This window comes from Nesoenas mayeri, assembly GCF_963082525.1.
Source record: "Nesoenas mayeri genome assembly, chromosome: 1".
In the NCBI taxonomy this organism is placed as follows: Eukaryota; Metazoa; Chordata; class Aves; order Columbiformes; family Columbidae; genus Nesoenas; species Nesoenas mayeri.
Window position 1 is genome coordinate 116265854 of NC_137541.1, and position 14672 is coordinate 116280525.

At 36.2% G+C, this 14672-nt stretch overlaps 1 protein-coding gene across 5 annotated transcripts in view; it reads right to left on the reverse strand.

The window, feature by feature from the left end:
- CASK (calcium/calmodulin dependent serine protein kinase) overlaps positions 1-14672 on the reverse strand; it is a gene marked incomplete at its 5' end in the record, with an annotated part of 208161 nt that overhangs the window by 149722 nt on the left and 43767 nt on the right. For all 5 annotated transcript variants that reach the window (XM_080350342.1, XM_080350339.1, XM_080350341.1 and 2 more), the window contains one exon: positions 6749-6861. In XM_080350342.1, coding sequence (XP_080206468.1) covers positions 6749-6861 — 113 coding nt within the window. The remainder of the gene's footprint in view (positions 1-6748; positions 6862-14672) is intronic.

Below are 14672 nucleotides of genomic sequence, written 5' to 3' on the forward strand. Positions count from 1 at the left end.
CATTAGGTTAAAACAAACAAACAACCCCATCAGAAAGGTTTGGGTAACATTTCCTGTACCAAAACAGCAACAGTTCTATCCATGTGTTCAAGAAGTAGAAGAACTAAACTAGGAATTACAGATTCACAGGTGTGGCAGGATGCAAACCCCCCTCTCTCCCCCTCCCTCCTTCATCATGGAAGGAGTAGGCACATCTCCCTCTCTCTCTGCTGCTTGAGGCTGACAGCTTCTTTTGTTTGGCCCCAGAGCACCCTGGCCAGGGCCATTAGGAGAAGGGAGTGCCAAGGCGCCAGGGAGCCGCTAGGCACCCGCGGCCAGTGTGGGGGTGCAGAGAAGCTTCTGGAATGCCTACAGTCAGATCTGATCAGCCAATAAAAAACAGGACTCTCGTCGAGACTCTGCCCATTGTCGCGGGTCTCTCGGAGTACGAGCGAGATGCTGCCGCCAAGAGCCCCCACCCGGGATGGAGACTCCGCTTGCCTTGCCGCCACGGCTGTGAGTAAAATTAACACTCACAGGACTGCGAGTGCATCTACTTTCTGTGCACATATGCACGCGTACTTTCCGTACTCAATATGAGCACGTGTAAAATTAATCCTCGCATAATCGTGGGTGTATTTTCCTCCCGTGCTCCCACATAAGCATGTGTAACTTTCCGTGCACATTTGCACGTGTAACTTAGCATGCTCAATATGAGCACGTGTATAAATTATTTCCTTGCACAATCACGAGTGTATTTTCCTCCTGTGCTTCCACGTAAGCACGTGTAATATTCCGTGCACATTTGCACGTGTAACTTAGCATGCTCAATATGAGCACGTGTATAAATTATTTCCTTGCACAATCGCGAGTGTATTTTCCTCCTGTGCTTCCACGTAAGCACGTGTAATATTCCGTGCACATTTGCACGTGTATCAACCCTCGCAGGACTGCGAGTGTATTATAAATTTATCCTCGCAGAATCACGAGTGTACACTTTTCGTACTCACTACGAGTATGTGTATCTCTTTAAAATAATCCCACACCATGTTCAGCCAAGTGTGCACTCTTCCCAGACCCAGGGGCGGCTCCGGCATTGTTTTTGGTGACGCCATGCGTATGCACTCTGTGGACCGCCTGAATTATTAGTTGCTGCCTCTTAATAATTTTCCTCAACTGATATCTGAACCTGTATTTAAGTCACTTTTGGAGTGCTAAAACCCTGTTTCTCACCGGTTTAACAGAAGTTGTTTTGGACTCTGTTGTCCCTTAAACTAACCTCGGAGTGCCTCCATGACAATGGGAAAGGTAGACTCTTGAAATTACAAACACCAAAAGTGGTTTTAAGCATCATTCTTCAAGTCTTGTTGATGGGCACAAACTCTAGTACTGATCCCTTTCATCGTGACCTTGACACCTTCCCCTCACCCCCCAGCATTCTTTTTATACTTTAGTGTTACCATAGTAATTTCCATGGTCAATTCAAATGCTTCTTAGCTTTTTACCCCAAACTGCCTTTTTGTTCGTACAACATACACAGAAACGATAACGGTCTTTAAAAGACCAGCAACACAAACTGCATGACAGGCAGCTACCAACATTTTAAGCACCTTTGCTTCAAAACTTCATATGCAGGCATTTTCTTATTAACAGAGGTGTCACTAATAACATGCGCTTTTTGCAGTCTATAAACAGATGACTCAATGTCTTTAACACAGAGACACACACTCAATAAATTTGCAAGAAAGCTCCTGTGTAATATGTTTACAGCACTAGTAGCACTAAATACTTCGAATAAGATTTCTCATAGGGTTAAAATAACAATAAAACAAAATGCAAAGTCAAGCTGATGCAGCCTTTCATTCTTTGAAATATCCTCGTATTTTCTACCTTCAACAAAAGACAACCTGTAATGGTGCCTTCCTCGTATTTTCACTAAATCACAGAAATGATGGTGGGAAATGACTTCTGATGGTCATTTGATCCAACCTCAACTCAAAGTGAAGCTACTGCTCATATTAGATAAGGAAAGCTGTGTCTTCATCTAGCAAAGTCTTGAAACCCTCCAGGGACAGAGGTCCTATAGCTTTTCTGGGCTACCCACACCTGCTGCTCTAACCTACCAGTGGACAAGTTTTTCCTCATGTTCAACCTGAACCTTCTTAGCAACAATTTCTGGGCATTAACCTTTGTTGTAATAGCTGTCACTGTTGTAGTTTTTTTAAGTCTTCAAGTAGTTGTAGACTCATATCAGCCTCTCAGCCTTCTCTTCACCAGACTAGACAAACCCAGCTCATTCAACCTCTTCTCACCCATCATGTGCTGTAGGGTCCTGACTATCTTGATAGTCCTTTGCTGGGATCTTTCCTTTGGCATCCCTTAAATTGTGAAGTCCCAACTGGACACAGAAGCTCAGGCGTGGGCCCAATAATGCCACGAAGAAGGAAGTAACTTTCCTTGATCTGTGAAACATGGTACAATACAAAACTGACAAGTATCAGAAATTCTAGATAAGTTGGTGTTTCCAAATCAAAGAATCACTCTTTCTTCAACTCCAGTCTATATATGAAATAGTATAATGAAATTTATTGAAAAACGGATTTGAAATATTTTTTTTCAAAGACTTGAGCTCAACACTGTTTTTTTGATTATTATTTTTTTTTTTATTAAATCCTTGAAAAAGCAGGGAAGGAGGTGCAGAATCTTACAAACAGATACTTTTTCAAAAAATAACTTGTGATTCACCACAGCCTTCCAGTATCAAATGGTTAAGATACTCTGTCATGCATCTTTACTCAGAGTTAAACAAAGTCTTTCAAATGAACTACACTGATAAAGTGATTTTAAAAATGCAAGTCTAGATAAAAAAAAATGAAAGAAACAGAACTAGGTAAACTACTTAAGGAAATAAGCAGAACAAGAGTAAGGTCTCAACTGTAAGAAAATGCCTCACATCCTGAAAATATGTCAGGAAAAAGACTTGTAGGCCCTTCGTCAGAAAAAAACAAACAAACAAACAAAAACCACAAGCAGTTATATTGCCCCTCTCACTGCTAGAAGTAGTTCAAGAACTATATTCAAAACACTTATTTCTTGGCTACAATTTTGCCCTTTGTCATATCCAAAACATTTTGCAGAGACTGTCTTCACAATTTGCTTCCAGAAGAACCAGTTGGAGATCTAAAGGAAACCTGAATCTTTTCTTATCAGTTCATCTATTCAGCTTCACAGTGGCTGGCACACATACAAGCCTGCCCTGCATGTAACAGCCTAATAAATGAAGTCTAGCATATTAGAAGGTTGTGGAAGTAATGCTAATCACTTTCTTTGTGAGGACATTTATACCAAAATGAATTACAGATAACTGAATCTAATATACAATAATTAAATCTTGAAAAACAAGTTCAAAGAGACATGCACTGTGAGCACAGGGCAGCGCCCTTTAAATTGCTTTAAAAACACTCTGCATGTTACAAGAGAGCAATCTGACATTAAGAAAAGGCACACAAATAATGTATATTGGCTTTTACTAAGTAGTAAGGAATCAATCACCATTCTCTTCCTGAGAAATAGTGTTTGCACTTACAGATATTTGATGTTAGAACAGCTAACTAAAAGCAAGACAAGCAGGCCATGCAGAGAAAAATGAAAGAAAAAGAAAGTGCATAGAATTTGAAGACAGCAGCAGAAGAAACAGTCAGTAAAATGTAACTATGGTGTGAGCTGTAACAAATTCAGAAATAAGCAACATGCTTCTTACACTTTTCTATACCAAAAGTTCTTAATACAGCAACTAAAGCGATATTTGAAAATAAGTTTATTTAGACTGCTATTTTTATTAGACCTCAACGAGTAAACTAGCTTCTGAAAGCAACAAGTACTCCTCCACATGAAACCTCTAAATTGAACTGTGCAAAACAGTATCTTTTATATCTAAAAGTATTCAAGTTTTGCATTTTCTTATGTTTTTTTTAAATTTTTTGTATCTTTGTAATATGAAAACAGCGAACTGCAGTAGCATCTGTCATCATGTAAAACAGCCAACATTAATCCAGTAGATCCTGTAGCCACTTGAACAGTGACAAAGTGTGAATATACTTCATTAATGTGGTTGAATTACAACACTACAGAGATTGATGACACACAGTATTGCAAGATCATGAATACTAACACTTAAATTCAATAGAATTCAGCCTAAATTAAATTTGTTGGCTGTCAGGCATCGTTACATAGCATTCATTTTTTTTTCCCCATTATCAAACCACTGCAGAGATACAGAAATGCACAAAAATCACCAGAGATGTCTGTGTCTACACATCACATGTACTGAGTAGCCTTATGTGAAGTAATGCTATAGTAGGTAAAAGTTTGTCTTGCAAGATAGTGGCTTCATCATATACCACAAATGCTCATGACAGTACCAATTGATAAACACAGATTAGCCTAGAGAAGTATCAATTTTTCAAAGCTTAATTGTTTCTGTTACTGTGATAAGGCAGATACCATTAACATAAGACAGTGTATTTTTTTATGGTGAATGAATTGTTCAGACTAGCGAAAAGTCTTTCTTTTAAAAGGTATCCATAGCAAAGTCCTCACAAGTTAAAGAAACTGAAACATTGTATGAAAAATACTTTAAAGTAGTGCTTTTTAAAAATCGAAACATTGTATCAAAAAGGGTTTAAATTAAACCTCAGCACTCTATATGAATGTGAAATTAAGGAAAGGAATTGTCATCAGCTCCTTGGCATGTAGAATGTCCTGTTCTCCTACTCTTCTGCCTGAAAGAAAGGCTGGAGATGGAAAGTTGTGCAGAGATAACCTTCAAGACCAAAACAGTCTTGCAGATGGCAAAACATTGAGGTAAAAAAATGTTCCTAAGGATTAATCTTACCATTCCATCCTAGCTTACACTTTAACACAATTTACAAGTACAGCCTTCTCCCGGATAAGTTATCTAATATCTGTTTTATGCAAGTACTACCATCAGGGCTCCTCACCAATGTGGTTAAGGAATGTTGTTTCGGAAAAAAGCACAACAAATTTAAAAAAAAAAATAAGAAAAGGAAAATATTAAAAAAAAAGAACCTGGATAGGGAAGATGTCAAAAAAAAAAAAAAAAAAAATATATATATACACACACACATATATATATATATATAGACAGAAAGAGTACACAATATGGAAACACTTGTGAAAAACAAGCTCAGATTCTTATCTAGAGCTAAAGGGCTTGCTCCCAACCAAAACAACAAAAAAATAAACAATAATCCACAACCAAACACACAAAACAAAAACAAACAAACAAACAAAAAACCCCACTAAACCCAGAAAGTGTGCATGATCTGCTAAGTCAATGACCTGCCAGCTTGAACTCTAACTATATGAATATAACACAAAAGTGGAACAAAAACCCCAAAACCACTCCAAAATTTCTTAGTATACTACCAAGCCTTTTTTTAGACCCAGGTGGCAAATGCAAACCACTAATACCTATCCTTCAATTTTTCTGTGAATCTATTATTACTCTTGGCTTCTCTTTTCCTCCTGATGAGTCCCTTTCTCTTTTGTCAACTATTTCTCCCTTTCAGCAATGCATTCATGGCCCAAAAAGTTTGAATTTTACAGTCATGGAGTGAGGAAAGCAATACTCCACTAAAGGCAGAGATGTGTCTGAGCATCAGTAGTTAAGATGAGGCTCAGAATAAGGCTAGAATATATAGAGAACTTCTTTAAAAGATACAAGATCGTTTTAGCAAAAATAAACTAGCTCAGAATTTCTTTTGGTATAACCTGCCAAAACCATAATGTGGCTATACACAAGCTGAATATTATGGAAAGCACCTCTTATGTTTTGTTGAAGGGCTAGGAAAAATAAACTAGCCAGGGCATTATGAGATTTAAATGGAAATTTTTTGTGAAGTCCGCAGCAAGACCTCAGATTTACCTTGTAAATCAAACTAGCCATTAAGGCTTAAGATACTGTTTGTTAGAACTACCAAGAAAAGTCATTGACCTTATTCTGCTGCTGAATTTGAGTTCCTAAGGATATAGCACAAATGGAATCCCCCAAAAATATTACTGTACATAAGAATACGATCTCAAGCAAAAGTATACTGGACATGGAATCATGGAATACACAGTGATCATATTCAGTTACCATGCTCTTTTTCACACAGTGTGAAAGAAGCACTATGTGCACACTTGAGTTCCACATTCAACTTAGAAAACATATTGTTTTACCCTACAACAGGAAATGGCAAGAGTAACAGCCTTTTCTTTACACTGTAGCAGTTCTGCACTACTGTTTTAAAATCCTGACTATGTGAAAAAGGTATACGTTTTTAATACAATTTTGCACACTTCAATCATAAGCTTTCACCCTTTTTATAACAAATTATTTGCTAAATCTAGACTAGTAAAAACAAAACTGATATGTTCTTACTTCCTTTTATGATTAAAAATCAATTTTTCTTAAAGAAATTCACATTCTTAAAGAAATATGCAAACAGAAATAGCAATGGCTTAATAGTTACTCTAGACCTACTATTTTTCTAATATTTATTATCACAACTGAATACCGATAGGAACTACTAGAGGTTAGGAATTTATGCACTAAGTTAAATCAAATTGAATTTGACATGTTAGACCTTGCTTTAAAAATTCTACAAAATATAAACCAGAAAGATGCTTACAAAGTAAACACAGGAAACACTGACAAAAAAAAAAAATCTGTCTGCTTAGAATTTGCTTAATTGTTCTTTCTTACCTTCTGTGCTTAATCCAGGACTTGAAGTGAATTTTGCTACATCGACAATCTTTACAGCAAACTGTTGCCCCGTTTCCCTGTTGATACATCGCCGCACAACGCTGAAAGGACCCCTGAAATACACATACACAGAAAATAGCAATAAACAACCCGTTCTATTTTATGCACTGAGTACAATTTCACTATATCTAAACAAAGTTTAGAACTCAACATTCTAGTATTTACACAGAAGCTTATACTTCCCATTCTTGCTGCCCATTAAATGTAAAATAGAAATTTTCACCTACTGACTAGTGTAAAGAACATCAAATGAGTTTCTTATTTTCCTGTATTAAAGACATAGGATCTTACCCTGCCATCCTAGAAAATCTATATACTCTTAGAAATCTTGTGTAATGTGCTAACATTATTATTAAAATCTAAGTGGACTTTATTTTGATGCACAATGCAAATGGAGTGGGGAGGAAAGAGGTAAGAAACACATTCTTGCTTTCAGTTTTAAGCTGGAGTTTAGAATTTACTCCTTGAAACAACTCAAAGGATATTCCTTCAAAACAATGTAAGAGTCACAGAATTGTTAAGTCATGCTGTTTGGTTTTATTTGCTTGATTTACACAAACTAGGTTTATTTTGACCTTATTTGATATCATACGATACAAACAACCTCCATTACGATACTTAAAAATTCCACAAAAGCTTTTAATTTTCTCTCATCTACGTCATTTAAAGAACCCCCACAAAAGTTACAGTTAAAAAGATATATTAAAACTAAGTCAGACAGACATTACTATTGCACTCAACTAATAAAAAAGTAGTTATTCTCAAAATAGAAATTACATTTGCCAAAATCCAAGTTAAAACAATGGCAAGCTTTTAAAAAGCATCACCATCAATATGCATTTTTGGAAGCTTCTTTTCATAGATTTTTACGTTCTTGGTGCCTTGACTTAAAATACGGAATCTTTCATCCAAGTGGCCAAGGAGAATGAACTCATTCTCTTAAATAATAACACCAATCTAGAGTTTCAGCTAAATATCAAAATATTTTAAAATGTAACCTGAAGATTTAGCTGTTTACACACCTCAGATTTACAACTTTTTCAAAACTACCTCTCTTGTATTCAAGCCACAGACAGTTATGACAATACATTGGATGAATATATGCCATGACAACAGCTGCACGATAAAGCCTCGAATTTTTGATTTTTTAGGTAATTTTAAAACATTCATGAGAGGTACCCTCATCAATTAAGCAGACACTATAGCTTCCATGTGCCAAGTAACAGAAAAAAAATCTTAAATAAGTTATGGTTGCAGTTAGGTTTTTGACTTTTTCCTCTTAGCTGCAATGAGACACAGCAATTTTACAAATAAAGTTAAGATAGCCCACAGTGATATTTTCTAATTTGAGTCAGGAAATAGAAATCCATGCTTCTTAACACAGTAACTTCAAATTTTATTTGGAAGTAACAAAAGTCTTTCAGGCCACCCTCAGTCTCAGCACCAGAATCATACTCTTCCCTTTCAGAAGGACTACAACATCTAGTCTCTCAAATGAGACAAGGAGCTATTCAACAGTTGTGTCTGCCACTGTGAAAATATATATTGCATCCTCACTGGATGACAATTTCTATCGCTCATTTTACTAAATCTGCATCTCACATTATACAGATTTAAAATAAAGAGGTGATGCAGACAGGAGAAGGAACAACTGCAACTCCAGATACGGATCATCAAAAACCGTTGTAGATAGATCAGGCTACTTTTTTATTTATTAAAACAGAGGAACTGAGTTAAGTTGCATACTAAGACTTAATCTTGTAACATTGAAACTAAAATTATGATGTAATGTGTTTTGTACTTCATTTCCCTCTGTGCTACCCTTAACAGACATACTGGCTGAGATACTCAAATCTTTGGCTTCAACTTTCAAAATCTTTTATTGCAGTTAGCATGCATACAACAGATGACACTAGCTCAAAGTAGGAGAATCATTCAAATAGTAAGCAGTAAGGACAGATGATTTCTCAGCACTGGCAGAAGCAGCACATTCTAACACTTGCCATACTTTGTGTCCCACCTGCAACATATATCAAAAAGCAAAATGTATTTTCTTAAACTGAAGTCGGGATGCATACTGATTTTTGCTGTCTACTGCAGATGTAAATCAAATTAATATCGTACATTACTAAGGAGGTTATTGATTACATGTAGGCCATAATAAAAGTGGAGGGGAATGTTGAAGAGGTGCCTCATAACCAGGTCATTTCATGCTTCCAAACTTTTGAGTAAGCAGGACAGGTCCTGATGTAACCCTAACCTCAGTGAAACTATTTTCTGGTGATGAGCTTTACTGTCTAACACAGAACAGCTAATTTTATATCACCTAGACACAGACTTGAAGAAAATAAATTATTAATTACTCTCCCCTTCAGGAGTACAAGACTTAAAGTAGAACAAAATCCTAAAAATTTGAGACCAAAGCCTTTTTATCATGAGAATGAGAACTGTTTGTGATTACAATAAACTTTGTTGATTCCTTACAAGCAGAAATACTTGCAACCAGTACTTACAACCTGCTCCCTTCACATGCTCTCAATGAACTGAACTCACATGTGGGAATGGAGCTCCTACTCACAGATACTAAAAAGACACCTTCTGAACCCCTATGCTTCAAAGCCTCCAAACTTGATGTTTTAAGTCATTTATGTATCAGATCACCAAGAATTTGCTCAACATCTCTCCCAAGTGATTCACAGTTTTTTGAGGAACAAAAAACAATGCAGTTTGGCTCTCAGATTCAGTTTCATTAACATAAGTTTAAAAAAAAAAAAATAAAAGAAACACAGATTGAACACTTCCCCAGTAAAACCAACAATACTGAAAAACACCTCTTTCAATGAACAGAGTTCTACTTTAAAAATGCGGTTCCATCTAGAAGTAAAAGGCCTAAGATTCCTTTTCCTTATTTAACACGACTTAACTTATTAAGAACTTGAAAAATGCAATATAGGTCTTAAATTTAACTTTATTCAACATTTTAAATGGAAGATCTATGTTTCCTAAAAGGGATTAGGTCATTTTTTTTCATTAAGATGCTATAAATGTATACAGATAAAATCACATGAGCAAATACACAGATATTTTGGTTGTTTTTCATTCAAAGGCTATGCATTTGCTTATCTAAGCAGCAGACAACACAGCTTTGTGCTAATGTGGTTAATACTTACAAAACACCTGTACCCAAATTGATGAAAATTGTTAGGAAAAAAGAAAATTACAACCACATTTTAAAGAGATAGATCTCTTTCCCTCTTTACTCATTTATGCCATTTATAATATATACCAGTTCTTTAATTTTCCCTTTGATTGACGTGAACCTCTTTTGAAAATTACGTATTTCCAGGATGAATTAAACCTGCAGTTAGTCACTATATCAGCTCATTTGCACATGGATCTGCAGCTTAAAACAGCAATCAAACCTCTCTATGAACTGGCACACTGGATTAGAGGGCACTCATATTTTAAAAGCCATTAATAGCAATGTTGTGTAGACATTTTTTGTTTTATTCTCAAAGGAAAATTTTAAATACTGCATTATCATGAGTGTGGCACAGAAGAACACTTGGGTTGAAGATCTGATACTTCTTTAGAAAATCAGGTATTCCAGTAGAAGTCACAAAACTGACTTCTCAAGCAGCAGCGCTTCTATCACAGGTATACAACAGTTCACATCTTCAAAACCAAGTCTATGTTTTAACTCAGCTTTACAATAAAACACACAAACAACAAAGCACAAGACAGCAGTTCCCTGGATCCCAGCCCAATATGAATACATACTTTCTAATATTAATCGAACACAATCAAGAATACAGAGTACTAAAGCCGTGGTTCTAAGGTATGGAAAAAAACAACAATAGCAACAAAACCAACACAACAACAAAAACACCCACCCAACTCACAAATCTTCCTTCGAAACACTTAAACACCTTTGAAAGTACTCAATCATAGTGCTTACACAATATGAGTACAATGTAGATTTTATTTTCTAACAACTTTGTAATGAAATAACTGGAGAAAGGCTACTGAGTAAGGTGGTAGTGTTGGAAACAGGTCATTTAAAAACAGTGAAACTGAAGTCAAGAAAATATTTGGAAATGATGGGCATTTTTAAAAGCATTTAAAGAATTTCACAGAATCACAGAATGTCAGAGACTCGAAGGGACCTCGAAAGATCATCTAGTCCAATCCCCCTGCTGGAGCAGGAACACCGAGATGAGGCTCATGACACTCACCCTTTTTATTTATAAAATATCAGCTAAGTGATAAAACATAACTTACACTATATTATTGTTACAGCTTAAAAATATTCAACTACTGTCCATTTTAAAGGCTCAACCAAGCTTTTATACATACGAATAAAAACTCCGGGGAAACACTTGTCCAAAAAAAAAAAAAAAAAAAAAGAGTAACTTAAACTATGGTTATTGAACATAGAAATACCTGTCAGGGGGTGTGGGTTGGGAAACATGCTAGATAAAGCATAGTCATATCAATAAAGAGCACTATAAGAGCTAATTAGACACCCAGAATGACCTTATCACTCAGCTCCATCTTTCTCCTATCAGAAAGAACTCCAGTCCAAAGCAGGTACTGCTAGTATGGAGTAGAAACCCAAGCATGGTCCTCCTTCCAACTTACTGCCCCTTCCAGCAGTGTTCCCCTTACTGCATATTAGAATCCAATTTTTCATCCCTCCTCAAACCCTAACCTGACACAGAGAGGGAAAAAATGAAAACTAAAATTGAAAATATAATCATACAACTATGTTCAGCACCAAAACACTGGCAGAGCTACCCTAGAGAAAAAGAGAGAGCAGACATGAGGAGGTTTCAGGCTTATTTCCATTTCTTTTTCTTAACTGTTTCTTTCCTTCCACAGGAAACTACAGGAGTGGCCACTTCCATTCTCGTAAAAGGGAAACATTTTCCAATAAAATCTTAGGATATGCTTAGAATTTACACAACATACTTAAAAATATTTACTTTCAGCTTTAAGATTTTCTCATATAATTCAAAAGCTTGTTTCCATGCTTTTGTCACTGTAAAAAGAAAACACTGGCAGAAAGAGATCTCTTCTGCTATCCTGCTTTTCCTAGCTCCAACCTGCAAGACAGATAAGCTATCCTTAACTGATCTGTAACTTCTTTCAACAGAAACTGTAACTTTTTGGCCTCATTTCTCTTATCAAGCAAAAAAGCAAGAATTAATTCATCAGTCATTCTATATTTTAATGTATGAAGTAACTATCTACCAAATCCTTTAGGGGCACATATGCTATAAAAATATGCTGATATGTAAAAATGTCTTTGCTGTATCTGTAGTTTGTAAAAAACTTTTACACTGACTGGCTGAGATATTGAGGGGATGGGAAAGGAAGAACACTGAGATAAGATGCCCCCTAGATTCTCTGTTCTATTACCATGAAATAAAAATTACACCACCAGTCACAAACAACATTAATCACATGCAAGCAATTGAGAAAATATTCTTATGTTCAAATATACTACAACACCCTTTGTTGTCAGAACTCCATTATTATTAGTTAACACTGACCTTGTCCTTGTAAATTCTCCAATTTTACTCATAGACTCATAGAAGAATTTAGGCTGGAGAATGCTTCCAAAGGGACATGCTTAATAAGTTATGTCAGAACATGTACTTGTTGCTATCAAAAAAATACTACCATGTTACCTTTTTGTTTTAAGAAAACAATAGAAAGTACCTCACCCCCTAAACCAACTATCTACAAATAATTACTCACCTCAGTATACATACAAGCAAATCCTGCTTTCAATAATTATTGTACCAAAAGTTTTCATGGTCTTAATAGAGTTTGTCTGAAAGCTGCAGCTGTAGCAGGTACAGTCATAGTAAGTGTACTTTGTTAACACCTGTAAGCTTTCTTGGAACAAGATAAGACATAAGCTTCTGGGTAGCTTTCCAAGTGGCATGCTTCCACAAGAAGCAGTACACGATACATGCAGAAAATTATGGTACATCATTTCAAGTTCATGTTTGCGTGACACTAAAGTATGATGACTGTTTTAAACAGAAGCAATGGCTATTGACATAGAATAGCTCTTTGAAGAGGCTGTCCTCAGAGCTTCCTTTAAGTCCTATTTTTCAACTCATTAAAGGTCATTTGCAAGAGAAAGATCAAGACTTCAAATTCAAGTAACTCCCTAAATAGTCTCCTTAAAATCTTGGCTCTACAGATTCCATTATTAGCTCATTTATTCCTTGATAATCTGTTTCCAATGATTTACTGCTAAATTACTTTTGCTGCAAGATTAGACATTGGACACTATTTCCACTTTCGTACATTAGTACATAGGTCTAAAATGCTATGCTAGTAGCCTCACTCTTCAAGAAAGTGACTGATTATGTGTTCCATTTCTAGATGGATGAAAGAAGGAACAAAAATATTTCTAAGGCATGTATGTGCCAAGCACACAAAGGTAAATTATGAGAGATTCTCTTAACTGAGATATAAATAATTTAAAAGGTCTCAGAAAATGATGCTGTTTTGTAACTGTAGTGAGAAAGAAGAAAGAAAATTGGTTTGTTAAGCTGAGATGAAAAATCCTGTAAAGATTTCAAGAAACTGATGACAAATAGGAGTCTCCTCTCCCCCTCTGGTTCACTTAAGGTAGGTGAGCATCTACATCTCATGCCAAGAAGTGATTCAGGGCACGTGGAGACTGGTAATCAAAGCACGAAACCTACTTCTTGAATAGGAGAGGAGGGTTATAAGGAGAGCTTTGTTCACTGATAAATTCCCAAGGGAAATACTGCAATAAAAGCATGGAATAAAAATACCCAGAATTTTATTTTTACATATTCTGTAACACTTCACAGAAAAGTACAACACACCAGTAGCTGGCTCAAGACCATCAGTTCAAAAGTGTTCAGAAAAACTGACGCTATTCTCCTAACAGACTCCTTTAATATTTGACCAACTCTTTTGCCCCTTTCTCTTCTTCGTGAAGAAAGACCTAGTGCACAAGATCAGGAGGCAGTGCAGGAAATCAGGGAAAAAAATAAAACTACATTAGGGATGAAATCATTCAAAGAAAAGCAGAAAGAATGAAGAAATGTGTTTAAAAGAGCACTTCAACCACAGGAATAAAAGGAAGCATATTAAAAATAATAGCTTTGCCTTCAAAAGAATAGAGAAACATTTTATAGTATCTTCAGTCTCATCAGCTTGAGACAATGATCATTATTTTTTTGAATTCACAGAACCTTTTTATCCCATTCATGTCCATCTCAGGCTATGGCTTCACAAGCATTTCTTCAGCAGCTGTAGTGGACAAACTAGCAACACTTCCAGCTATTGTGTCATTCTGAAATGGCTTTGGCATGGTTACACTGAATCAAATAAAAAAAAGAAAGAAAAACCACCTGAATACCCCACACAAACCACTTGTCCCTTTTTTTACTGTGTTATTTTGCATCCAGAGGTGTTCCTTGATTCAACTTAAAGCATGGCTATGCAAAGAGCTATGTCAAGACAATCAAAGGCAGGAATGAATGGCTAGGACACAAAGGGTGCTTAAAGCAGCGTTGCTGCTAAAAGTGAATCTAGTCTCAGAGCACAATGATTTTTCATGCAGTCCTACAGCCACCTGCAATAATACTGCATATGTGCACTCATGCAATGAAGCAAAGGAACTCATCTAAGAAAGCCTTAGGTAAATCCACATACAGATGGCTCTGCTGTACATAGTTTGTCTTGCTTTTGATGGCACACAGAGCAAAACGAGAAAGAAGAATGGGAAAATGTCAGATGCCACTGTTGCCAAACATTCCTTCATGAGATTACACCCTAAGGTGAACTTGCACGCGTTAACCACTCTATC